This window comes from Hippopotamus amphibius, chromosome 1 (assembly GCF_030028045.1).
Source record: "Hippopotamus amphibius kiboko isolate mHipAmp2 chromosome 1, mHipAmp2.hap2, whole genome shotgun sequence".
Lineage (NCBI taxonomy): Eukaryota > Metazoa > Chordata > Mammalia > Artiodactyla > Hippopotamidae > Hippopotamus > Hippopotamus amphibius.
This window is the reverse complement of record NC_080186.1, coordinates 114630489-114654430: the sequence shown is the minus strand read 5'-3', so window position 1 is coordinate 114654430 and position 23942 is coordinate 114630489. Positions and strand designations below refer to the sequence as shown.

Here is a 23942-nt window from a genome sequence, read left to right as displayed (position 1 = left end):
TTCTCTTTGAGGGATTGGGGAGGGAGACGTATCCTTCTATCTAGTTGTATGTGTATGTGTCCCTTAGCTAACTTTAAAAAAAATACTCTGAGACCTTTCACAGGAAGTAGACTTTGAGACTGCTCAAGCTCTTGAAGTGGGAAATTAGGCAGTAGTATTCCTAATATTGTGATGTGTTCCCATTCTGTCATAAAAATTGTATGAAAGCTCCTTTTCCTTCATTTGCTTATTTCAGGAGACAGCAAAAAATGTCCACTGAACGGACTTCTTGGACAAATTTGTCCACTATTCAGAAAATAGCACTGGGCCTCGGGATCCCAGCTAGTGCAACGGTTGCCTATATCCTATACCGCAGATATAGGGAAAGCAGAGGTATGTGAATCCATGGCTGTACATATGGAAATGTTTAGACTATGTTCTGGCCTTGTTAAATTGAAATGAAAACTTTCCTTCCAGAGTTGGTATCATTTGTTGGGATGTAATTAGCTTTCTGTGAGGGATCTTTGAAACAAAGGGTTTTTTTCTGTGTTGATGATGTGAAGCTAATCTGTGAAATAAAGAACTCATTTGATAATTGTTTTGATCTGTTCCCTTCAGCAACACCAACAGTACAATGGTTTTTTTCTCTTTTTTTTTTTTATACCCATACTCTTTTTTATATTCTCCATCTATTGTTGGAAGGCTAACTCTCAGGTCCAGTTTCCCCACAGACTGGACCTAGGAAGTAGGACTTAGAGAAATGATTTTGTACAAACAAGAAAAGTTCTGAGCCTAGCGGACTCCTCAGGCAACTTCTAGCCTTCATTCTTCTCCAGGAATCATGTCTTGGGAGGAGTAGTTTGCCCAGAATCCATCACCCCTTCCTTGCAGAGCCAAATGACTTTTCCCATTTTAGCATTTGAAAACAGCATCACATAGAGAATGCCCATCTTCTGGTCTCTTGGGACCTTTTAATTCCCACTCAGATGCTACTTCTTCTCTTTATGGTTGAGATCCTCAGTTTCTCTCTTGCATCCATGTCTTTTTGATAGCTAGGTTCACGGGAGGGCAGGTAGTAGCTTTGGGTATTATCTAAGTCTGATCTGATGATCTGTGCAGAAGAGCGGCTGACATTTGTTGGAGAGGATGACATTGAGATAGAGATGCGAGTCCCCCAGGAGGCTGTGAAGCTCATCATTGGCCGGCAAGGAGCCAATATTAAACAGGTAAGTGTGTGAGCAGGCAACGGCTTTCCCAGGGATTGATTCTGCTTTCCCTCCTGTCCCCATTCCATAAAACCCACTCACAGTATGTGTATTTTAAACAGAAGAAATACAGGAATTTTTTAGCTGACTGCTGTTTTCCTTCCAGAAATGAGTACTTCTACTCCCTAGAGAATGGGTGACTTAACTTGAAATGGGAATTTTTAATTGGATGATTCTCAGCCTGATATAGCTTGAATCATTCCTTTCTACTATGGAATTATGAACTCTCATTAATTGACAGTAACTAATTCATTGCTCCCTGATTCTTTTTACCATCTCCTGTTGTTCTTTTGGAATGTCAAGAAAATAAAATAATTGATTCTCTAATCCAAATAAGGGGGAAAGGACATTCTAAACACAGAGAAACCATTTTGGATTAACTGCTGTTTGGGGTTACGTTTGTCTCTAATCTCCTTCCATAAGTATGTGTAATTGAGGACTGCTTATAGCACCCTGATTTCACTGATTACAGTGTCCAGTTCCATCTACCTCCAGGGTTAGGCTTAGAGCACCCTTAGCTGACTCAGATGAGAGCTCTTCTAGAGCGTACTGCCACATATCCTTTTCTCTGCAGCTACGAAAACAGACAGGTGCTCGGATCGATGTGGACACAGAGGATGTAGGAGATGAGCGGGTGCTGCTGATCAGTGGCTTTCCTGTTCAGGTGTGCAAGGCCAAAGCAGCAATTCATCAGATCCTGACAGAGAATAGCCCAGTGTCTGAGCAGCTCTCAGTTCCCCAGAGATCTGTGGGCAGAATCATAGGTACCACTGGACAGCTTCCTCTGCTGTCTCCTTTCTGTTTACCTTTGCCTGTCTTTCACACCTTCCCAAGGGTTTTCCTGGCCTACTTCCCCTTCACCTTGCTGAGAAGAAGACAGGGACATTGAGACCAGAGCTTTGCTTTTTTACAGAACCAGTGGTGCAAAACTCATTACCTCAAGAAGTTGTATGAAATTAACCTTACAAGTAGATTCCAGAAGGGTTCTGGTAAATGTATTTACTTCGTATTAGATTTTTAAAGGGAAGCTAAGGATGCTCATTTTATCCCAAATCTTTCAAGACAGTGCTCTAGAAAGCACCTATTATGCCTTCCCCTAGAGCGTTCCTTATGCTGCTGTGAAAGGCAGAGAAATGGCCTGTCCTTGGTCTAGTGTTTCACACACCGTGTAGGATATCTTCTAATGAAGTGGGAATGTAAAGTATGCTGAGTGGCCAAAAAATGGAAGTGACGTGACTGCATTAACCTAGCCTATGTGTAGAATTTAAATAAAATGGATAGAACAAATAATCCAGTGTTCCTTTATTACAGTAAGGGTTTCGGTAGCCCCTGCTTTCCATTCACTATCTTACATTCTGTTTAGTTTGAAAATGAGAACTGACTCTCCCCTCCTAGTAATATCTCTAGTAGTTAAGGTTAGCCAGGAGGGAAGGACAGGTTTTTATGTATCATTCAATGCAGGGAGAGGCGGCGAGACAATTCGTTCTATCTGTAAGGCCTCGGGAGCCAAAATAACCTGTGACAAAGAATCAGAGGGGACATTGCTACTATCAAGACTTATAAAAATCTCAGGAACACAGAAGGAAGTGGCAGCAGCTAAGGCAAGTAGCTGATAGATTTGAGATGTACCTAAGAGTGAAAAGAATGCTTTACTCCATCCTGGGTCAATATCTGACCACATAGATATCATCCCTTCTCTTATTTACCATAGCATTTGATACTGGAGAAAGTTTCAGAAGATGAGGAACTTAGGAAGAGAATTGCTCATTCTGCAGAAACCAGAGTCCCGCGGAAGCAGCCAATCAGCGTAAGAAGAGAGGAAGTGACAGAGCCACATGGAGCTAGAGAGCCAGCTTTATGGAAAAACACTGGCACTAGCTTGGAGCAGGCTGCACCTCTGGCAGTTCCTCCCCACAAAGGAGGTGGTGACATGGCTATTATAGGACCAGAAGAGGGTTCCTGGGAGAAACCTAATGATGACAGCTTTCAGAAGTCTGGGCCCCAGACCAGTCCAGAGACGTCCATGTTTGAAAGTATGTAACAGAGGCAAAACCATTAGCCATACGGAAGATAGAACCACTGGCTTAGATAACCCAAAATAGGAAACAATAAAAAAATAATTTCTATTTTCTTTGACTACACTTAGAAGTCTTTAATCACAGATGGGACTTTATGGTAATATTTTATTGGGATTAGTACTAAACACAAATACTTTTTTCTGGATACAAACCAGCTAATAATTATAGAGAACAATATAGAAACATGCTAGTTCACAGGGAACTATTCTGTGAGTAATACATCAAATAGTTGAATTACATGGTATTCTTTCTCCAAACATATTTATTTAAATAAGTAAAAGAGTGAGTCTGACTTTTTTTCCTAAATTATTACCATTTTTAAAAGTCTACACCATTCAAGAAGAATAAAAAGGCTGTGGGCTTTTTCTTCTATGCATAGGTACTGGGATGGGCAGGGAAGACCAGGGCCCCTAAGAGGTTCATAGACTTGTCCAGGGTCACATAATGAGTCAGTGGTAGAATGGGATCTGGGACAGGCCCACATTCTGTCCATGTATCTTCTCCCTGGTCTGTGCTGCAGCTAGCATATGGACATTTCCCTTCATTATAATTGGTGACTGATTTAAATACATGGCAGATGACTAAGAATGTGAATGAACTCTTATTACTCAGTTACATAGAAAGGAACAGAACATACCTTAGTATTTTTCTTTAGGATGTTCTTGTATAATTCATCCAGTTGTTCCTCCAGCCATTTTTTAAAATTTATTTATTTAAAAAAAATAAAAATAAAAAAAAATAAAAAAATTTATTTATTTATTTATTGGCTGCATTAGGTCTTTGTTGCTATGCACCAGCATTCTCTAGTTGCAACAAGCAGGGGCTACTCTTCATTTTAGTGCGCGGGCTACTCATTGTGGTGGCTTCTCATTGCAGAGCACAGGCTGTAGGCATGCGGGCTTCAATAGTTGTGGCCTGGGGGCTCAGTTGTGGTGCACAGGCTTAATTGCCCTGCAGCATGTGGGATCTTCCCAGACCAGGGATGGAACCCGTGTCCCCTGCATTGGCAGGTGAATTCTTAACCATTTCACCACCAGGGAAGTCCCCCTCCAGCCATTTTTAAATGGTAATAGCCACTTGGTATTTGTACCTCTCACCCCACCCCCACCCCCCAATGTAATCTTCCCATTTCAACCAGAGATGATTCTGATAATGGTCACCATATTAGATAATAATGATTCTGCAGCTTAACTTGCTTATTCCTGTGGTTAGTCCCCAGTCCGGATTTCAGTTTCCATGCTGATGAATTCCTAGAAGTCTATGTCTCTGCCTCTGAACATCCTAATCACTTCTGGATCCAAATCATTGGCTCCCGCAGCCTGCAACTGGATAAGCTTATTAGTGAGATGACACAGCACTATGAAAATAGTCTGGTGAGTTGCCATAGGGACAGGGCTGGGGTTTGATGAAAAGGGGCCTATGTTTTTCATTGTGACATATTTTCTTCCCTTTTCTTTGGAGGAGCAGCTTGTTCTTTCTTCTTTCTGGTAGTCACTGGTTATTTTTTAGCCTACCCCTTCCTAATTCTGTCCTCGTCTGACTCCTCATCCACTTGTGTAGCCTGAAGACTTGACTGTGCATGTAGGAGACATTGTTGCAGCACCTTTACCTACAAATGGTTCCTGGTATCGAGCCCGAGTCCTTGGCACCTTGGAGAATGGGAACCTGGATCTCTACTTTGTTGACTTTGGAGATAATGGAGATTGCCCACTGAGGGACCTCAGGGTGCTCAGGTCAGTGTGGGGGCCAGGATGGAGTCAGGCTGGAGTCTCATCTGTTGACCAGTCTTGGCCATAGGGTGGTGGGTATGGGCCCTTATCCCCAGGTGGGTGGGGAAGAGAACCTCTTCACAGGGATCAGGTGATTATCACCTTCTGCTGGGTTAACTGCTGCCTAGAAGCAAGGAATATAAGAAGGCCCTTCTGGCACTAGGGTTCTAATTTCAGTTTCTTTCACTTTAGGAGTGACTTCCTAAGCCTTCCATTTCAAGCAATAGAGTGTAGTCTGGCACGGATTGCCCCCTCAGGTAAATTGGTCCTATTACCTATTGACTTTGCCTCGAAATAGAATAACTTTCATAGAGCGCATGGGAAGGATTCTCACATTCCCAGGCTTTTTGAGTCCTGGGGGCTCAGGTGCCTTTTCATCACCAGTGCTAGGGAGCAACACCCAGAAACTTGCCTGGCTGTCAGACATAGGTGCCTTTTGAAGTAGACAGAGGTAGTTCCAGGTTCCCTCCAGGGCATAATCCTACCCCGTCATCACTGACCCCTTCTTAGGCTCTCTACGATGTTTTACCAGGTGAACAATGGGAAGAGGAAGCTTTGGATGAATTTGACAGACTCACTCACTGTGCTGACTGGAAGCCCCTGGTGGCCAAGATCTCTAGCTACGTCCAGTCTGGGATCTCAACTTGGCCCAAGATCTACTTATATGATACTAGCAATGGGAAGGTAAGACTGGGGTTCACACACATTGCTCACTGTCTCTTCAGTATATTTATAGCCTCGTTTGCTTTTTCTCTCCCAGAAACCCTTATTTGATAATATTCCTACCTCATAAGATCCTGCCTACTGAACAACCACCAAAGGAATTTTTTAAAGTTTCAATCCTAGCTCTTCTGCGTTATTTCCTCCGATTTGCCCTTCTTCACAGAGAACATCATTCCCTTTTCATTTTTCTTCTCAGAAACTTGATATTGGGTTAGAATTAGTTCGTAAAGGATACGCAGTTGAGCTTCCTGAAGACATGGAAGAAAACAGAGCTGTCCCAGTAATGTTGCACAATGTGGTGAGTGAGCCATTGTAGGCCTTCAGGGTGCTTCTTTGGGAGCAAATCTGCTTTGGGGTTTCTAGTCGTGCATGACAATTTGTAGAGCTCTCTTAAGGACTCTGAGTTGCTCCACCAGTTGATCAAAGGAGGCATTGTGTCCCTCAGCAGCCAAACCAGATTCTGTGAGCAAAATGACGGGTGGCTTCTGCTTACCCATCAGCCAAACACATTCTTCCTTTTTCTCTTGTTTTCATGCCCTCAGGCCACAGAAATGGATGTCTCTCTCAGCAGCATGCTCACTGAGACCAAGAAGAGCCCTGGAGAGGTGGCAAATACCCTGTCCTGCCTCAGTTTGTCAGGTACAAACAGCATTTGCTCCCTAGAGCATCTTTGGAAGTTACCATTTTTTTTAACTTATTTTCTTTAATTAATTAATTAATTTGGGGGGGCTGTATTGGGTCTGTTGCTGTGCGTGGGCTTTGTCTAGTTGTGAGGAGTGGGGGCTACCCTTCATTGCAATGTGCAGACTTCTCATTGCGGTGGCTTCGTTTGCTGCGGAGCACAGGCTCTAGGCATGCTGGCTTCAGTAATTGTGGCATGCGGGCTCAGTAGTTTTGGCTCATAGGCTCTAGAGCACAGGCTCAGTAGTTGTGGCACACAGGCTTAGTTTCTCCTCAGCATGTGGGATCTGCCTGGACCAGGGACGGAACCCGTGTCCCCTGCATTGGCAGGTAGATTCTTAACCACTGTGCCACCAGGGAAGTCCTGGAAGTTACCATTTCTTAATCAGCCTCTCCAAACTAGGGGGGTTGTTAAGACTTACCTCTTAATCAAGACAGTCATTGAGCACCAAGAAGCCCATTTTCTTCCCTGAACCTCAGTGGCAGTACCTGCTAAATTAGGTCAGTATCTAACTTTATCCTCATTTCTGCTAAATAGAAGCTGCCTCTATGTCTGGTGATGATAACCTTGAAGATGACTACTTACTCTGAAGTCACCTTCAGTTGCCTCGGCCATCCGCTTTCCTGTGAGTAGAGTTATCATCTATCTGTAGCAACAGGAAAGTAATGAGGGTGACAACAGAGGCCTTGCCTCTTCCCCATAGCCCATCTTACTGCTGCTTCTCTGTTGCTGCTTTCCTGCAGCTTTCAGATTCAGCCTTTTCAAGCTTTTTGTGTCTTTGTGTGTTTGTGTCTTTGGCAGGATTTGGCATAAGATTTGGTGCCTGGAGAGAAGAGCCTGTGATAGAGATCTATGCAGTTCTTCCGTCATATATACATGATCTGGCTTGCTGTGGACCAAATGCATTTTGTCCTTCCACTGGACTACCAGAAAGCGTGTGGGGTGGAGGGAGACAAACACACCCCCTTACTCCACCACCAGCCCCTGTGCCCCTTCCAGTGTTTGAGTACTGCTGCGCTACTTCCGGGCTGCTCAGTATCCAGCTCGTTCCCCTCGGCCAGTCATAATGCACACTACTGCTAGGCTGTGTTCTTTTTGAGGCTGGGAAACAGCCAGGGTTTGGTTATTGGAAGTGATGATTCAGCAGACTTCTGCCTCACCTTATCAGGTGACTCTGGTTAAGGGGAGTTTTTTGAGTGGTGAACTCAAAGACTGCAGTTGAGTCAGGAGGCAAAGGCAAAAATCAGCATGATTATATTAAAAAGCCTCAGGAAGTGGGAAGAAAATACTGCCTCTTAGCCTCAACTGCTGATAGGTTATTGAAGACAAAGTTTATTGAAACAGTGCTCCAGCTATTTCCCAGTAAACTTTGGTTAAAATACAAGTAGACAAGGAGAGCGGTAACTCAGGAAATATTCTAAATTACTGGTATAGTATCTATAATATGTATGTATACACACACAGCCATAGAACTTACATAGCTTAAATCATTTGGGGGGTTCTTTGCTGAATAAAGTTCTCAAGAAAATTATCTAAAACTAAATGCTGCTTGAATCACAAGGTGGAAACAAGCCTATGGGTATCTTCTAAACTGAAATCTGGTGAAAATTGCCAAACACCTCACACAGAGGGGCCCATCTATGAAACATCTGTCCCTCTCATGCACAGATCATATTCTTGCCTTAAAGCAACTTCAGAATTAATCATTCACTAAGACCCCACCTAAAAGGGGTAGATTAGTATTCTAGAAACATGGGTTCTAGGAATAGATCTTTGCTGTGAACTTATGGAGCCTATTTCCTTATAGCATCTCTCCGATTCTGACAGTATTGTGAGGATCCTGTAAGAACTGTGAAGGTATCTGAAAGTAATGTGGGTGGTAGAATAATGGCAAATGAACTTTTTTTTTTTTTAAATATCAGCAAGGTAAAGTAGAAGACGTAAAACTAGTATATAAGGCTATCATATGCAGGATTTTTTTAATCTAGGAATTAGTGAAGTCCACCCATATACTACATGGCAACTATATTTTCCCATGGACACAATTTTCAAATTTTATTGTCTTAGAAAAATTTCAGTACCAACTAGCAGAAAGGTTTCAGCGAAGGAGCATCTCTGAGTACCGTGGGTAGTCCCAGAAGCATCAGTGAAGGGCTGCCATTGACTTGACATTCCAAACCTTGGCTGCACTTGCTCACTGAAGCAGGCTCGGCCCTGGAATTGGAGCTACTCTAAGACAGGGTCATGAGGCCAGTTAGTTCCAGGTTTCCTCAGCCTTTACTCTTTTTTTTTTTTTTCTCTTGGTGGGGGAGGGAGGGATTTTTTTAATTTTATTTTTTTTAATTGAAGTATATTTGGTTTACAGTTGTGCCAATCTCTGCTGTACAGCAAAGTTGACTCAGTTATACACATATAGACATTTTTTAATATTCTTTTCCATTATGGTTTATCACACGATGTTGAATATAGTTCCCTGTGCTATCAGTAGGACCTTGTTGTTTATCAGCCTTTACTCTTAAGAGAGGTCCCCTGATAGAAATTGTTCATAGGACTTCTTGCTCTGAAAAATGAATAGTGTCTCATTCTTAGCTGCAGTTTGTTACTGTGTGTGAAAGCCTGTTCCTTTAATATGACCTTTAAGCCTTGTCAGTTTACATCCAATTCTGATGGGCTCCCTATTCTTCCAGTACAATTCTACTTTTCCTGCTTCCTGGAATGTACCTCCCCTTGAGCCAATGCCATTGGAACCATGTGCCTTCTCTGATTTCCTCCACACCAAAGAATAGGAATTAGCACTTGTCTCCAATTCAAACCAAAATATATGGATGAAAATCTTCCAGTAAGGATTAAGTCTTTCAGAATTCCCTAGTGCTTGGTTCTTGCTCCTGGCAGGTGCTCAGCTGGTTAGAATAGATGGGGAAATGGCTTTGGTACAGGGGGAAGGCAAAAAGCTTAAAATTCTTGGGTCCTTTCCCTCTCTGGCTGAGGCCCCTTTGATCTTTTCAGTCATCAAATGTTTGTCTGTCCTACCGTGAATTCAACTCTGTAAGGCTCATTTTTGACTCCAGCCAACCTCACCTCTACCCCACCCCTCCAAAGAAATAGCAGACACTTGAGGATTGCACTGCCTTTTATTCCTAAGATGGAAGGTGTCCTGAATCACATCCTGGGCACCCGGTTCTCATTTATCAAGGCGCCCAGCCCCTCACAGAGTAGGAATAGGCATGTTCAGGGAGGTTCACTGGGCAGGTGGCCAAGGTCCCTTTCAAGGGGATACACCATAAAGATGACATTGTCCCAGGGAGGAAGGGCCGGGTGGTCTGGTCTGACCACCTCAAAGCCCATGTAGCTGAAGGCCCGTAGAAGGGCACCTGTGAAAAGAGAGAACAAATTAGCACACCCTGAAACTCAGTACAACTATTCCCCAGACGGCTTCTTCCACTAGGGAATGACTTGGGGGGTGAGCAGCATAGTGCAGGTACTGGGACGATGTGCTTTGGCTTCAATATTCTACAAGTTAGCTCTTGTGAACTTGTTTTCTCATTTGTAAAATGCGAATCACAGAACCTTTCTCCCAGAATTTACGGTTAATGAGATGTTTATGAAGTGCCTAACACAATGATAGTAAACTCTTGACCATCTTTGTCTTTTATCCAATGGCGTATAAACTCCTTGAGGGAGGAGGTGTAGTTTCTGAAATGTGTACCTAGCATCTGGTTAAATATGTTCCTATCTTCCTGGCCTTATGCCTGGCCTTATGCACCCTTTCACACTATAGGTGCTTAATACATTTGAGATCCTTTCAGTCCTACCAGCCACATCTCTTGAATGGCTTCTTTGTAATTTCACCAGTGCTCCTTCAGTCTAGCTTCTGAAATCTATGTGCAGGGCCTTCCTGATAGTCCAGTTATGACTTTGAGTGAACAGAATGCTAGGTGCCTTAATTTCCTTGGCAGGGAGTAGGGGATGGGTGTTGAATCCCTGAACTGCCTCATGCCCTTTTTCAAAGAGGGGGAGAAGGTCTCCTACAAAGGAGAAGTCACTGTCAGCTGCTTCAGCACAAAGGGCCAGGAAGGACAGAGCAGATGCCCACCTCGGTCGTTCCGGTTGTTTTGGAAGTTTACAAGCACGCAATCCACATTGGTCTTCTCCTCCACATACGCCAGTGTTGCAGTCAAACTAGGGACCAGAGGGGAAATGGTTACTGTAATGTTTAGCAAACTCAAAATCCAGAAAGATGCCTACTTGCAACAGAAGAAATCTTATTGCTCAGTTTTTCCTGACCCAAGCCAGGAAGTGAAAGTTGCTAAACTAGTTTTGATAGTTTTTCTTCTCTGAAGCCAATGGATTATACACTACACACTACTGGACTGACACTCATGCCACGGAAGGGGCTTGGGGAGAAGGGGCCACTCTGTAAAGACAAACAGCTGGAGAGCACTTCCTTTCAACTGTTTATGTGTTTCTGAATCAGTTTAGCAACTCCCATGGGCTGTTATCCTCTGAACCCCAGATCCTGGCTTAGCTCACAGGCTTGTTCAGTGGTTTGAATGTATTCAGCTCCTAAATAAGCCCTCACTGGTTAGCATGCCCACTACCTGATTATGACTTAAGAGTGACATCTCCTACCTTTTCCCTCCCCTCTTCCCTCTCCCCGCTCTCCTCTCTACACTCAAGTCACCTTTCCCGGTTGCCTTGATCCAAGGCCCGATATGGGATATCCAGGAAGAGTCTGTGGTCACAAAGAAGGCCGTGCCAGTGGGCAGAGGTCTGGGGGGTGAGGCGGAAGTGGAAGTCTAACTGCACCGGGTCCTGGTGAAGCAGGGGGTCAGTAGCCAGCACCGTCAAGTTCCCAGCCTAGAGAAGGAGTAAAAATGAGAGTAATAATGTCCTGTTCCTGTACTCACCTAATCCTCAGATCTCAGGCTATTTCAGGTGTGTCTGTGAAGCAAGGAGGGGGCTGATGGAGAGCCTGGGAGAAGTGACGCCAAGGCCTTACTCAATATCCCTTAGTCCTAGGACCGAACTCTGTCCCTACCATGGAGTTCTTGATACGAACTGTTTGGAATCTGGAGTCAATGCAGTATTACTGCCTGCTGACCTCACTCAGGGGTGCTGTAAGCATTCAGAAACTTATATTTACATCACAGAGCTTATTCTGTAAACAAAGCTGTGCCATCTGTTTACTCTCTCACTGATAATACTCTTCTACTTTTTCCCCTCATATAAGTTTTCTCTAAAGTCTCCCATTTGTTATTTAAAATGCACAGCTCATACCCAGGCATGTTGTTGGAATATGATAGAAAGGCAAGTGCAGGAGTTCTGGGTTCTAATCCCAGAACTTAGCATCTAAACAGCTTTATGTCCCAGAATACAGCTTTATGTCTTAATACAGTCTTTGTTTCCACTTTCTCTTTTTCCAGCCTGCTTTTCACCACCAGCCCTGGGACCTTGCCTTAAGATCTCTGGGCCACAATCCTTATCTATAAAGTAGCTTTTACACATGAGCTGTGAGGGCTCATCTACCTTAGCTTTCTATGATTTATTTTCCAACTAGCTAATGTCCCTTTGCAAGATATTATTACAGCAAGCTAGGGGCTGCCATGTCACAGCACCAGCTCCCAGTCCACTTACCGAATACAATTCTTTAAGCTGGTCTTGATCACCCTGCTCAGTGCTTCTGCCCCCCTGAAGGCCTACTAGGGACTCAGGAGCACTGAAGGCAGCAACGGGGCCGGAGTGTCAAGTCCTCCTCTTCCTTATAAGTAATGCTGATTGGGAAAAAGAGGCCCAAATTAGTTTATCTCTGAGTCTGAGATGGGAAGAGACTCAACTTTCACGTACACAGTACCAGGCTTTCGCACTATATTCTGTACCTTATGTGAACCAGCCTGTTTCCATTTTCCCAGGCCAGCCAGATAGAAAAAAAGTTTATAAAGTTCCATTCCAGCCTTCCACCCTATTTTGCTATTATCATCTTTCGCCACTTGGGAAGTTCTTTCAAATTCTTTCATTTTTCTTTACAGTTTATATAAACAACTACAAGTAGAGATGAAAACAAGTACCTTTTATAACAACAAGGCAGCATCTTCTCCCGGAGGGTGATCCGGTATTTGTAACAGTAAAGATAGTAGGCGTATGGTGACCAGAACGGGTAGCGGTAGTTCCGTGTTTTTCCCCTCTTGATATAAGAAAGGGAGTAGATAGATGGGCGCAACCTGTTACAAGGCAGTTTCTTAGTTCAGTGCCTCCCCGCGGCAAAGTGAGGTTCAGGGGTGGGTGGCAGAGGTTCAGGCAACCGGTGCCATTGTGACACGCTGAGCACTATGACTTGGACAAAGAGTCAGTGCTTATGTCACCTCAGGACTCCTCTCTGCTGCTGCCTACCCCACCCTACCCCCTTAGGTAGCCCCAAGGCTCCTGTTCAACTAGTATGCACTTCACGGTTGTACCAGAAGTTAAAATACTTGCGTTTCTGTACTGGTTGGTAAACAGCCCTGCCTGACTACTTGTGCCGACACAAATGTGGGCTCCCCTCTGGCATGTGCGTGTGCAAACACACACTTCAGCAACTAAAGGGTTGGCGTGTGACACTGCAGAAGGCTTCTAAGGCCCTGATCTAGCATCTGACCTGACTGGTTGGTTCCCAATTCCTATCAGTTCAATATTTTTTTATCATCTCTACCTTTAATAACCCAATGATGGTACACATTGTTGAACTTTCTCATTGCCTTATAGGGTAGGAATTGCAAACTAAATACCTCCAGGGGCCTGGACAACTAATGGAAATTTGTGGAGCTGCTGGGTGGGACTGTAGCAAAATGAGAAGCTCACACCCTAAAAAAAAGTGACACAACTCAGCTCTGTTGCCATGCAGGAATGCAGACTCAGTGATACCAGAGCATATGATTTTTCAACAGAAACTGGCAAGACAGATATTTGTGGTAAATTTCTCCATTTTTAAAAAAATACTGGCTACTAACTCAAAAAAATAAAAATTGTAGATTAAAAAAATCAACGATATGAGCAAAATTTGGTTCTGGGGCCACCAGTTTGAGACCTCTGCATACTCATTCATTCATCCATTTAACAAATATTTATTGAGGGCCTTCTGTGAGCTTAGGATACACCAGAAAACAAAACAAAGATCCCTGTCCCGTGGAACTTCTGACTGTGAAAGAACAAACCTAAACCTAAACATGAGAAAATTATTTCATATGTTAGAAGATGATAGCTGCTATGGAGGAAAACAGTAGAATAAAGGATCAGGAGTGTAAAAGGGGTGGGGCAGTTGCAGTAATAAATAGGGTGATCTAAATAGGCCTCATTGAAAAGGTGACATTTAATCAAAGACTTGAAGGGGGGTGAGGGAGTTGGGCCAAGCCAACCTCTGAGGGTAAAAACATTCTGTGTCAAAGCAACAGTCAGTGCAAAAGCCCTGAAGAGAATGTGTCAAATGTTTTCAAGAAAGAGCCAGGAGTCCACTGTGGGTGGAGTAGTATAAGCTATAGGGAGAGTAGAAAAAGAAGAGAGCTAATGGGACCAGATCATATAGGGCCTTGTAGACCACTGTATGGCCTTTTTCTTTTACTCTGAGTGAAGGGGGAAGTGATTGCCAGTTTTGGGTGGAAGAGACATGATCTGACTTATGTTTTTAGAAAGATTCTGACTGTTGTAAATAAACTGTAGAGCTTTAAACGATATTTGTTAGGAAACTATTACAGTAATCCGGGAGAAAGATAGCGTCTTATTCCAGCATGGAGGTGATGGGATGTTGTTGGATTCTGGAAATAGTATAAAGGTAGCACCCACATGATTTCCTGGAGTAGGAGAAAGGTTGAGTCCAAGGACTGAAAGAATGGAGTTACCATCAACTGAAAGGGGAAAGGCTGCAAGTGAGGCAGTATGGGACAGGGGATAGAGATGGGTTTAGTTTGGAGCATGTTAACTTTGAATTGTCCATTAGCTGTCTAAGGGGAAGATGACAAGCAGTTGGATATTCGTGTCTGGAGTTTAGAAGTCCAGGGTGAAGACAGAAATTTCAAGTCATTGGCATATAAATGGTACATTAAGCCATGAGACTGAATGAGATCATCGAGTGAGTGTGTACACTGAGAAGAATAAAGATCCAAAGACTGAGTCCTGGGGGCACTCTAAGAAGTGGGGAATAATAGAGAAATCAGCAAAGGAGACTGCGAAGAAAAATAGTGAAGTAGGAAGAAAATAAAAACAAATTGGTGTCCTGGAAGCTAAGTAAAGAAAGTGTAATTAGGAAGAGGGACTGCTGGTCCAAGGCTGTTTATGGGTCAAGTAACATGATGCATAGAGCATCTTTCCATAAATCTCTTCTGCCAAACACCCTATTCACTCCATTTATATGGTTTACTCCCCAGTACTGAGAACCTCCACAGACGGAACCGTCTCCCTTGTGATTTAGAATTGTTTAAATATGAGCCTAAATACTGCAAGTGTAACGATTAAGGGTGAGACGACTTCCTGGGGTTGGCATAGTTTTCCAGAAGATCCCATCCTTCCACCACTTTCAGGTAGATTTGAAGTAAGGAAAAGTGAGAGCAGCACCCTCTCCCCTCAGCATCCAGTTATCACAGAATGTCAAAATTGGAAGGGCCCTCAGAGAGCTACTGGAGCTAAATAAAAGCCCCCATCTTAAAGACAAAGTGAAGCCAAGATGGAGAGGGTGTCTTTCCCGGTGTCAGTGCACCCAACAGTCATTCCACTATCTGTCAATGGCTATGGGCGTCCCTCCCCCGAACAGAAACTGGGAGACGGGAGTGCGGGGGATGCTGAATCGTGGAGCATGCATCCCAGATCTCTGATCTCGAAGCCGCCAAGTCGCAGCCCAATCCGGGCCCGGCTGCCCCCGGGCTCAGCTCGGCCAGAGCCGCGCCGGCTCAGGCGCGCCGCGGGCACCCGGTGGGGGCCTTTCCTGCCGCCGGCGTCCGGGGCCTTCTGGGTCTCCCTCCGCGTCCGAGAACATGGCGGCGGCCGCCTGCGCGGCCCCGGCCAGAGCCCTGCTGCGGGCGGGCACTGAGCGGCTGCTGCGAGGAGGGGCTCGGGAGCTCCTCCGGCCGCGACTGGAAGGGGCCACCCCCGGCTCGGAGCGCGACTTCGGCCTGTCTCACAGCCGGGTGAGGGCCGGGTCTGGGCTGTGGGTCTCCCTGACTCTGGGGGAGCTGTTGATGGCCGGGGGTCATTTCTGCGGGCGCGTGGAGACCCGGTGGGGCCCCGGCCCGGGGAGGGCGGGCCCTCCTCAGGTGCGGGGGGCCAGAGGAGGAGGCTTCCCCAAGCAGACTCGCTCACGCCCGCTCCCCCGGCCACCAGGGCACCGTCATTGTGGAGCGCTGGTGGAAGGTGCCGCTAGCGGGAGAGGGCCGGAAGCCGCGCCTGCACCGGCGACACCGCGTCTACAGGCTGGTGGAGGACACGAAGCACCGGCCCAAAGACAACCTGGAGCTCATCCTCACGCAGTCGGTGGAGGGTAAGGCCCCGGCAGAAGCACTTCCTATCTCAGGGTGGGCCTGCCTGGCATCAGCTTTTTTCTACCCTTTCACTAGTTTGGGGGAATGATCGGCTCATATTTGAGAAGAGGTAGCCATAGAAAGCACTGTGACTGTGATATTGGGCTCCTGCAGAGAAGATCAGGACACGAATGCAGCAGCAGCATTGACTGTGTGTGTGGAGAAAGAGGCCTGACAGCATGTGCCACAGATACTGAAATCCCGTGAGGGGACAATGCTTCGCTTTATACAGGGAATATTAAGTTTCTAAATCAAGCCCTAAAGAAATGAATTTGAAATCTCTTAAGTGTTCTCTTAGCGAATACTAATATTTTTCTACGGTCTTTTTTTCTTTGATCATCTTTTTAGGGACTGCTCGATAATTCTGATCCAGCGTCTCTGTTCTCTGTTGGCAGAACTTGGAGTCCGAGGTGACCTGGTCTCGGTGAAAAAATCTGTGGGCCGTAATCGACTACTTCCTCAAGGACTGGCTGTATATGCCTCTCCTGAAAACAAGAAGCTGTTTGAAGAGGAGAAAATGGTGAGCCCAGAAAAAGGCAGAGGGACTTGGAGGAATTAAAACCTTAAGATTACCTCTAGTAATTTCTTTCCCTTTGATATTTAATTTGAAAATGAAGTAGGGACTAGAGGAACAGGAATTCCAAAGCCCAGCCTAGGCCCAGCATAGTAAGAGTTTGTTATTAGTCACCACAGGCTCGTTTTTCTTTTCTTTTCTTTTTTTTTTTTTCATCTGTAACTTTCTTTTCTAGCTGAGACAAGAAGGAAAATTAGAGAAGATCCAGACCAAGGCTGGCGAGACGGTGAGTAGAAACACAGAAAATCTTTATTTATTGGTCACCTACAAATTAACCAACCTCTTCCCGAAAGGCTTCTTGATTTCCTTGAAGTTTCCTGATTTCAAGCACAAGGTAGGGGCAAAGGGAAGTGTTGTGGCTCCGATAACTGGTATTGAGACCCCCCTAGGATATCCTGACACGTTGGGTGAAGTGCTCTCGCTTACTGAGGGAGGCCCCAACCTGGGCACCAGGGAACCCGTGGAAAAGTGTGAAATGAGGACTCTGCCTTCAGGGATGTTTACAGACAAGTTGGAGAGAACATAGACACAGGAGAAAGTGAAAAATAAACTCAAGACAGTAAATTACGAGTGACATGGACTAAAATGGATTAGGGTGATTGGGAGGGATTTTTTTCAGGTGGAATTGAATTAGTTAGGCCTTTTGGGATTAGTAGGCTTTGGATAGACCAGGAAGATGGGAAAGGTATTCTTAAGGGAGAAAAAGTAGATAGTTAAGTCATGTCGTTTTGTTGTTGTTGTTTAATTTTTTTTAAATTCTTTTATACAGTTTTTAAAAGTTACACTTCATTTACAGTTACTACAAAATATTGGCTATATTCCCCATGTTGTACAACACATCCTTGTAGCCTCTCTTACACTCTGTATCTGTGCATCTGTTTCTTTTTTGTTATATTCACTGACTTGTATATTTTAGATTCCACATATAAGTGATATCATATGGTGTTTGTCTTTCTCTGATTTATTTCATTTAGCATAATACCCTCCAAGTCCATCCTTGTTGCAAATGGCAAAATTTTGTTCTTTATGGCTTAGTAGTCCATTGTGTGTGTGTACGTACATATTTGTGTATGTGTGTTCACACATATATACCACACCTTCTTTATCCACTCATCTGTTGATGGACATTTAGGTTGCTTCTATGTCTTGGCAATTGTAAATAATGTGGTTGTGAACATTGGGGTACATATATCTTTTCAAATTAGTGTTTTTGTTTTTCTTGGGTACATACCTAGGAGTGGAACTGCTGGGTCATATTTTTAGTTTTTTGAGAAACCGCCATACTGTTTACAATATATGTTGCACAAATTTACATCCCACCAACAGTGTATGAGGGCTCCTTTTTCTCCACATCCTCACAAACATTTGTTATTTGTATTCTTTTTGATGATAGCCCTTCTGACAGTGTGAGGTGACATCTCAGTTAAAGCACGTTTTAAAACAGAAAGTAGACCAGTCTAGCTAAAGCAGAGGACTTATATAGTATATTAGGAATTATATGACTAGAAAGGGGGTTGGGGCATGATTTACAAAACATCTTTAATCCTCAGCTAATGAATCTATACTTCATTCTGTAAGCAGGGAGGAATTGTTAATGGTGTAGGAGTGGGATTGAAGGGCCAAAATATTGTGTTAAAACAGTTTATGAAAATCATTCCATCCTGAGATGTCCCAGTGGCCCCCATTGATAAGCCTAACTTTTTTTTTAAACACTTAAAAAAAATTTTTTTTTTTAATGTATTTCTTTCTTTCTTTCTTTTGGCTGTGCCGGGTCTTAGTCGTGGCATGGGGACTTCTTAGTTGCAGCATGCATGTGGAATCTAGTTCCCTGACCAGGGATCGCACCCAGGCCCCCTGCATTGGGAGTGTGGAGTCTTACCCACTGGACCTCCAGGGAGGTCCTGATGAGCCTGACTCTGACCTGGCCTGTTTCTCCTTGCTGAGGAATAGCCAGATCTAGGCAGCATTCCCCTCCAGAGCATCGCTAAAACATCTTTCCATAATATCAGCCTTGAGACGATAAGAATTTTTATCTTTCCTAGTCAGTATCTCGCCTGTCTTGGCTGAGGCAGAAATTGTGCTTTGCCTGAACTCTCAGACTTTGTGCCTCTTGGCCTCTTGCTAACATGTTTCCTCTCCTTTGATTCCAAATCTAACCTATCCTCTGTGTATAATTCCTCTCAGACAGTGAAATTTCTAAGAAGTTGTCACCTGGAGGTAGGGATGAAGAACAATGTCAGATGGGAGCTAAACCCTGAAATAGTCGCTCGCCACTTCCTCAAAAATGTGAGTATTCCCAAACACCGCTATACCCCTGAGGGTGGGAGCTACCCCAGGATTGATCCCTCTGTGGGGAAAGAGTGTGATCATCCAGCTGGAGTTAGGGAAAGCATTTTTTTTTAATTGAAGTATAGTTGATTTACAATGTTGTGTTAATTTCTGCTGTACAGCAAAGTGATTGTTATACATATATACATTCTTTTTCATATTTTTTTCCATTATGATTTGTTATAGGATATGGAATATAGTTCTCTGTGCTATATAGTAGAACTTCATTGTTTATCCATTCTATATATAATAGTTTGCATCTGCTTATCTCATACTCGCAATCCACCCCTCCCCCACCTGGCAACCACAAGTTATTTCCCTCCCACACCCATGTAAACCAATCAAGAATGTTTTCCCTAAGCTGGACAGCTGCATATAAATCAATGCAACCTCCCCCCTGGCAACGACAAGTGTATTCTCTACGTTGGTGAGTCTGTTTCTGTTTCGTAGATCATTTGTGTGATACTTTAGATTCCACATAAAAGTGATATCATATGGTATTTGTCTTTTTCTTAGTTCACTTCGTATGATAATCTCTAGGTCCACTTATGTTGCTGCAAATGGCATTATTTCATTCTTTTTTATGGCTAGGTAGTATTCCATTGTATATATATATATACCACATCTTTATCCATTCATCTGTCGATGGACATTTTGGTTGTTTCCATGTCTTGGCTATTGTGAATAGTGCTGCTATGAACATAAGGGTGTAGGTATCTTTTTGAATATAGTTTTGTCCAGATATATGCCCAGGACTGGGATTGCTGGATCATATGGCAGCTCTATTTTTAGTTTTTTTAAGGAACCTCCATACTGTTTTCCATAGTGGCTGCACCAATTTACATTCCCAGCAACAGTGTAGGAAGGTTCCCCTTTCTCCACACCCTTTCCACTTTGTTATCTGTAGACTTTTTAATGATGGCTATTCTGACCAGTGTGAGGTGGTACCTCATTGCACTTTTGATTTGCGTTTCTCTAACAATTAGCGATGGCAAGCATCTTTTCACGTACCTGTTGGCCATCTGTATGTCTTCTTTGATGAAATGTCTCTTTAGGTCTTCTGCCCATTTTTTGATTGGGTTGTTTTTTTGTTGTTGAGTTGTATGAGCTCTCCCAGTCTATAGGTTGTCTTTTCATTTTGCTTATGGTTTCCTTTTCTGTGCAAAAGCTAGTAAGCTTGATTAGGTCTCATTTGTTTGCTTTTGCTCTTATTTCTATTGCCTTGGGATACTGACCTAGGAAAACATTGGTACGATTTATGTCAGAATGTTTTGCCTGTGTTCTCTTCTAGAAGTTTTATGGGGTTGTGTCTTATATTTAAGTCTTTAAACCATTTTGAGTTTATTTTTGTGTAGGGTGTGAGGGTGTGTTCTAACTTCATTGATTTACATGCAGCTATCCAATTTAGGGAAAGCCTAAGGTGATTGGTTTGCAGGAGTGTCAAAAGGAAATGACTAAGGATGGTCACATAGAATTTGAAGACTGATTGGAGAAGTTGGTGGGATCGTTTATTTTCTCTAGCTAAGGAAAACCTGGGGAAATGTGACTTACTGGAGAATTTTTACTTTTATGGATGAAATGAGTTTGATCTTAAGCCCTCTTTGTGAGTCCACCTCCCTTTCTGAGAAGTTGGGACGGAGTTTCTCTGCCACTATCTATGGAGGTTTGTGCCTTTCCATCGGATCAGCCAGGGTAAACCGCCCCCCGTTTTATTCCCCATGAACAGGAAAATCTGGAATCCTCTTTATGAGATTGCCTAGAGTGGCAGCCATTTAAACAGAGCTCCTTTGGCTGTGATTTTTTTTTTTGCAGCTTGGTGTTGTGGTTGCCGCACATGCATTAAAGTTACCAGAAGAGCCCATCACACAGTGGGGCGAGTACTGGTGTGAGGTGACGGTGAGTGTTTCTTATCCTGTCTCTTTTTTCTGCTGGGTAGAAAGCTGGGAATGGATGGTGTTAGTTCTTATCTGCCCAACTGATCTGAAGATTCCCGTTGTTTTGTGTACAGGTAAATGGGCTTGACACTGTGAGGGTACCTATGTCTGTGGTGAACTTTGAGAGGCCCAAGACCAAAAGATATAAGTACTGGTTAGCCCAGCAAGCTGCCAAGGGAATGGCCCCCACCAGCTCCCAGACCGTCTGAACCTATTCTACCTCGAAAGCAGCAAAGCAGAATCAGAGGAGCAGTGGAGCGAAGATGGGCCAGCACTGTGATATCACTCCCAACTCTGACCGAATGTTGAATTTTAGAGAGCGTGTGGAGACAGCAACAGTGGACTAGACTGCATAGACAGGTTGAATTGTCCATATTTGGCACCTTCAGCAGCACATCTGGCCTTATTGGGGCTGGCCTACTCCAGAAGTACCAGGCTGTAGATTTGATAAGCTAAATATTAATAGACCAAAAGAGTTTAGATCCTACGTAGTCTCTTCCTACATTGGAATTCATTGGAATAAATGATAGAGCTAGCTCATTCTCATCATCCAAACTGAACATTTGTATCTGAAGAAAAAATAAAGAGGTTATGTTCTTTTTAGGTGTCATTCACTGGACTTTAGAATGGGGACAGGACCTCTAAATGGGATGTCCTCTTGGGATTTGCTGCTAAAAAGGAACAAAGAGAATACATTTGCAGGCTGCAGCCCACAGTTGCTATCAACAAATTACTCAACAAGCTGCTAGGTCTTATGGTCTTAAAACTTATTCTCATTAGGTATGCCAATAAAGCCCTCAATACAAATAAGCACAGTGGATTCTGCTTTCCTAAGGAGATCTGAATAAGGCCTAAGGGTAATTGTTGGAGAAAATGAAACTGGGGTGAAAGAAGTTTGAAAAGGGAACCTCTGTTTTGTTTCTTGAACCAGCTCCTGAAATTTTGAAAAAGAAAATACCTTGGTTTCCAGACCAAGGTTAAGATACGAGGCAAGTAGACGGTTCTGCATAAGTTCAAGTTCCATTCCTGGAAAAAAGACCAACTTATTGACACATGGGTTGTGCCAGATTCACTCGAATATAATGTGAGATTTTGCAGTTTAGGAAGGATAGAAATGAGACCGTTGACTCTATTGCTACCCATACCAGAAGCTCAGAGAGATTGGTTTCTCATCCTATTTGAGCTCACCTGCCTTGCCAAGCCAGTTAACTACTTTGATCCACATGAAGCCATCCCTGCTAATGAGAGTTCTGTCATCGGTAGTTGCACTAATATCTGCATCTAACCTCACGCTTGCCAGAACTCCATAACTCAGGTCGAGCACTAGTATTGTTTGAATTGGCCATTTCATTGTCAAATTTGCCATCAATGCTTGCTGTTCTTGAAGTGGAAAGCTAATTTAATACTGCATCTTTCCACACCACCACCATCACCATGATGAAGCTTTCTGAAATTGAGCAACAGGCACAACATTCCACACAGCTAACCTCAAAAAGCGTTTAAGTACTTGTTGTGAAGTGAGTTCCTGGCAAAACAGACTGAGTTGGAGATTTGGGTGCAGGAAGTTTTCTGGGGGCAGTCCTCCAGGTTAACACCTGTCAGGGAGGGAAGGAAGCAAGATTAGTAGAGGGAGAAGTTGAGCTGATGCAGTCTCAACAAAGGCCTTAGTCCCCCAGGGAGCTCAGCCTAGGATGGCTTGAGCCATTGAGATGTGTACCATACTGAGGCAAGTGGCCAGACCTAAAGACCCCCACACTGACCAGGAAAGGGTCTTGGGTGAGGTGACTGATTTCAGGCTCAGGCAGTTCCCAGAGGGGAACTCAGGTGAGAGCTGTCTGCATTCTCAGCAGCTTGGGAAATGAGTGCTTCAGTGCGGAAGGGAGGAATCTGGGCAGCACACCATAGTCTCCACTATCGTTCACTTCTTGTGCTGTTCATATCCATTTGCTCATAAGTTCTAAAATGATCCCTTCAGGATTCTGATGGGTTTCTTTTCCTGGGAAAACAAGGACAGACTACAGCCCCTGCCGCTGTAGCTTGTCTTAAGTCTACAACTGGTACTTATCTCCTACTACCCATTCTAGATTCTTCCCCACACTCCCTCAATTTATATTTCTGTTCGTCGAAATGGGTTACCTGATAAGGTACCTGGTCATCATGCCATTCTCAGGCCATGACTGCACTTGTGCATTTATCATCAAAATTAGGTAAGAGAGGAGCAAGAGATGGCTAAGAGGATGACCTGGGTGCCAAATATATTCTCCCTTGTCCCCATTGTGTAATAGCAGCGCTACCTCCTGATGGTCAGGGTCAGTTACTCCTGCCAGGATAGTGATTCCTTTTCTGAAACCTCCTTGTCTTTTGGTAGTGATCAGAAGTAATCAGTGGCAGCCACAGCTTAAAGTTTAATGAGACTTTTGGTGTGTCCGCTGGTGGAAATATTCCCCTCCTGGGAAGCAGGACTTCTAAGTCCTCAGAGCCCAGAGTTGGGATGGGAGGCATAGTTTCCCCTAGTTGGGTCACTGAGAGTGTTGGTAATCTCGGGCTGCTCCTATATCCAACCCCTGTTTCCCAGACCCATATATTTTACTTAGGGACAGCACAGTAGGTTGTCTGTTGATCCGGGGTATACACTGCATCCTGGAGAATAGTGTCTCATCTTTACAGGGTGTCATCACCAAGCTGGTGTCTCAGCTCTGCCTTTAACAAGATAGTCCCTTGTATCGGGTGGGTTGCTTCTGGGTAGTATGGTGTGTGATCAGACCGTGGATCCTATGGTCATGGTACCGAGTGCTGTACCTCCTTGCTATAATGTGGGTCTCTTGGTCCAGTGCAATGTTATGCAAGATCTCATGCCAATGGATCAAATACTCTGTAAGCCCTTGGGTGATGGTGGCAGGAAAGGTAAACCCATGCCCATAGTACACATCCGTTCAGGTCAAGATGGAACAATGACCCTTCCAGGGTAGCAGGGAGTCAGTGTAATCAACTTACCTCCATATGGCTGCATGGTTTCCTTGAAGAATGGTGACATGTCAGGGACTTGGTGTTGGTGTCTGTTGCTGACAAGC

General features: G+C 44.1%; 3 protein-coding genes across 3 annotated transcripts in view; 2 read left to right on the top strand and 1 right to left on the bottom strand.

Moving 5' to 3' along the window:
* The window catches only part of TDRKH (tudor and KH domain containing), a 31559-nt gene extending 23580 nt beyond the window's left edge, over nt 1–7979 (top strand). The window contains exons 2-14 of the mRNA XM_057746948.1: nt 236–372; nt 1099–1205; nt 1819–2008; nt 2706–2845; nt 2956–3277; nt 4535–4695; nt 4883–5055; nt 5284–5348; nt 5624–5775; nt 6011–6112; nt 6357–6453; nt 7034–7121; nt 7298–7979. Of these exons, the coding sequence (XP_057602931.1) occupies nt 249–372; nt 1099–1205; nt 1819–2008; nt 2706–2845; nt 2956–3277; nt 4535–4695; nt 4883–5055; nt 5284–5348; nt 5624–5775; nt 6011–6112; nt 6357–6453; nt 7034–7086 (1686 nt within the window). The 5' untranslated portion in view covers nt 236–248 and the 3' untranslated portion in view covers nt 7087–7121; nt 7298–7979. The remainder of the gene's footprint in view (nt 1–235; nt 373–1098; nt 1206–1818; nt 2009–2705; nt 2846–2955; nt 3278–4534; nt 4696–4882; nt 5056–5283; nt 5349–5623; nt 5776–6010; nt 6113–6356; nt 6454–7033; nt 7122–7297) is intronic.
* Nucleotides 7980–9590: 1611 nt separating this feature from the next.
* Nucleotides 9591–12722, bottom strand: OAZ3 (ornithine decarboxylase antizyme 3). The gene is given in 6 exon segments (XM_057723622.1): nt 9591–9867; nt 10590–10675; nt 11178–11353; nt 12131–12205; nt 12207–12267; nt 12562–12722. Coding segments are annotated over 6 exon segments (564 nt in total). The 5' UTR covers nt 12585–12722; the 3' UTR covers nt 9591–9724.
* Nucleotides 12723–15449: 2727 nt separating this feature from the next.
* Nucleotides 15450–21470, top strand: MRPL9 (mitochondrial ribosomal protein L9). Its single transcript, XM_057723613.1, has 7 exons — nt 15450–15645; nt 15839–15995; nt 16431–16555; nt 16785–16835; nt 18794–18895; nt 20750–20833; nt 20946–21470. The coding sequence occupies exons 1-7, from the start codon at nt 15493–15495 to the stop codon at nt 21078–21080; spliced, it is 807 nt and encodes a 268-aa protein (XP_057579596.1). The 5' UTR covers nt 15450–15492; the 3' UTR covers nt 21081–21470.
* Nucleotides 21471–23942: the final 2472 nt, after the last annotated feature.

Coding starts and splice junctions, on each gene's coding strand:
- MRPL9 (XM_057723613.1), top strand. CDS start 15,493: ATGGCGGCGGCCGCCTGCGCGGCCCCGGCCAGAGCCCTGCTGCGGGCG. Junction 15,996..16,430: donor CCTCACGCAGTCGGTGGAGG/GTAAGGCCCCGG, acceptor CTCTGTTGGCAG/AACTTGGAGTCCGAGGTGAC. Junction 16,836..18,793: donor AGACCAAGGCTGGCGAGACG/GTGAGTAGAAAC, acceptor AATTCCTCTCAG/ACAGTGAAATTTCTAAGAAG.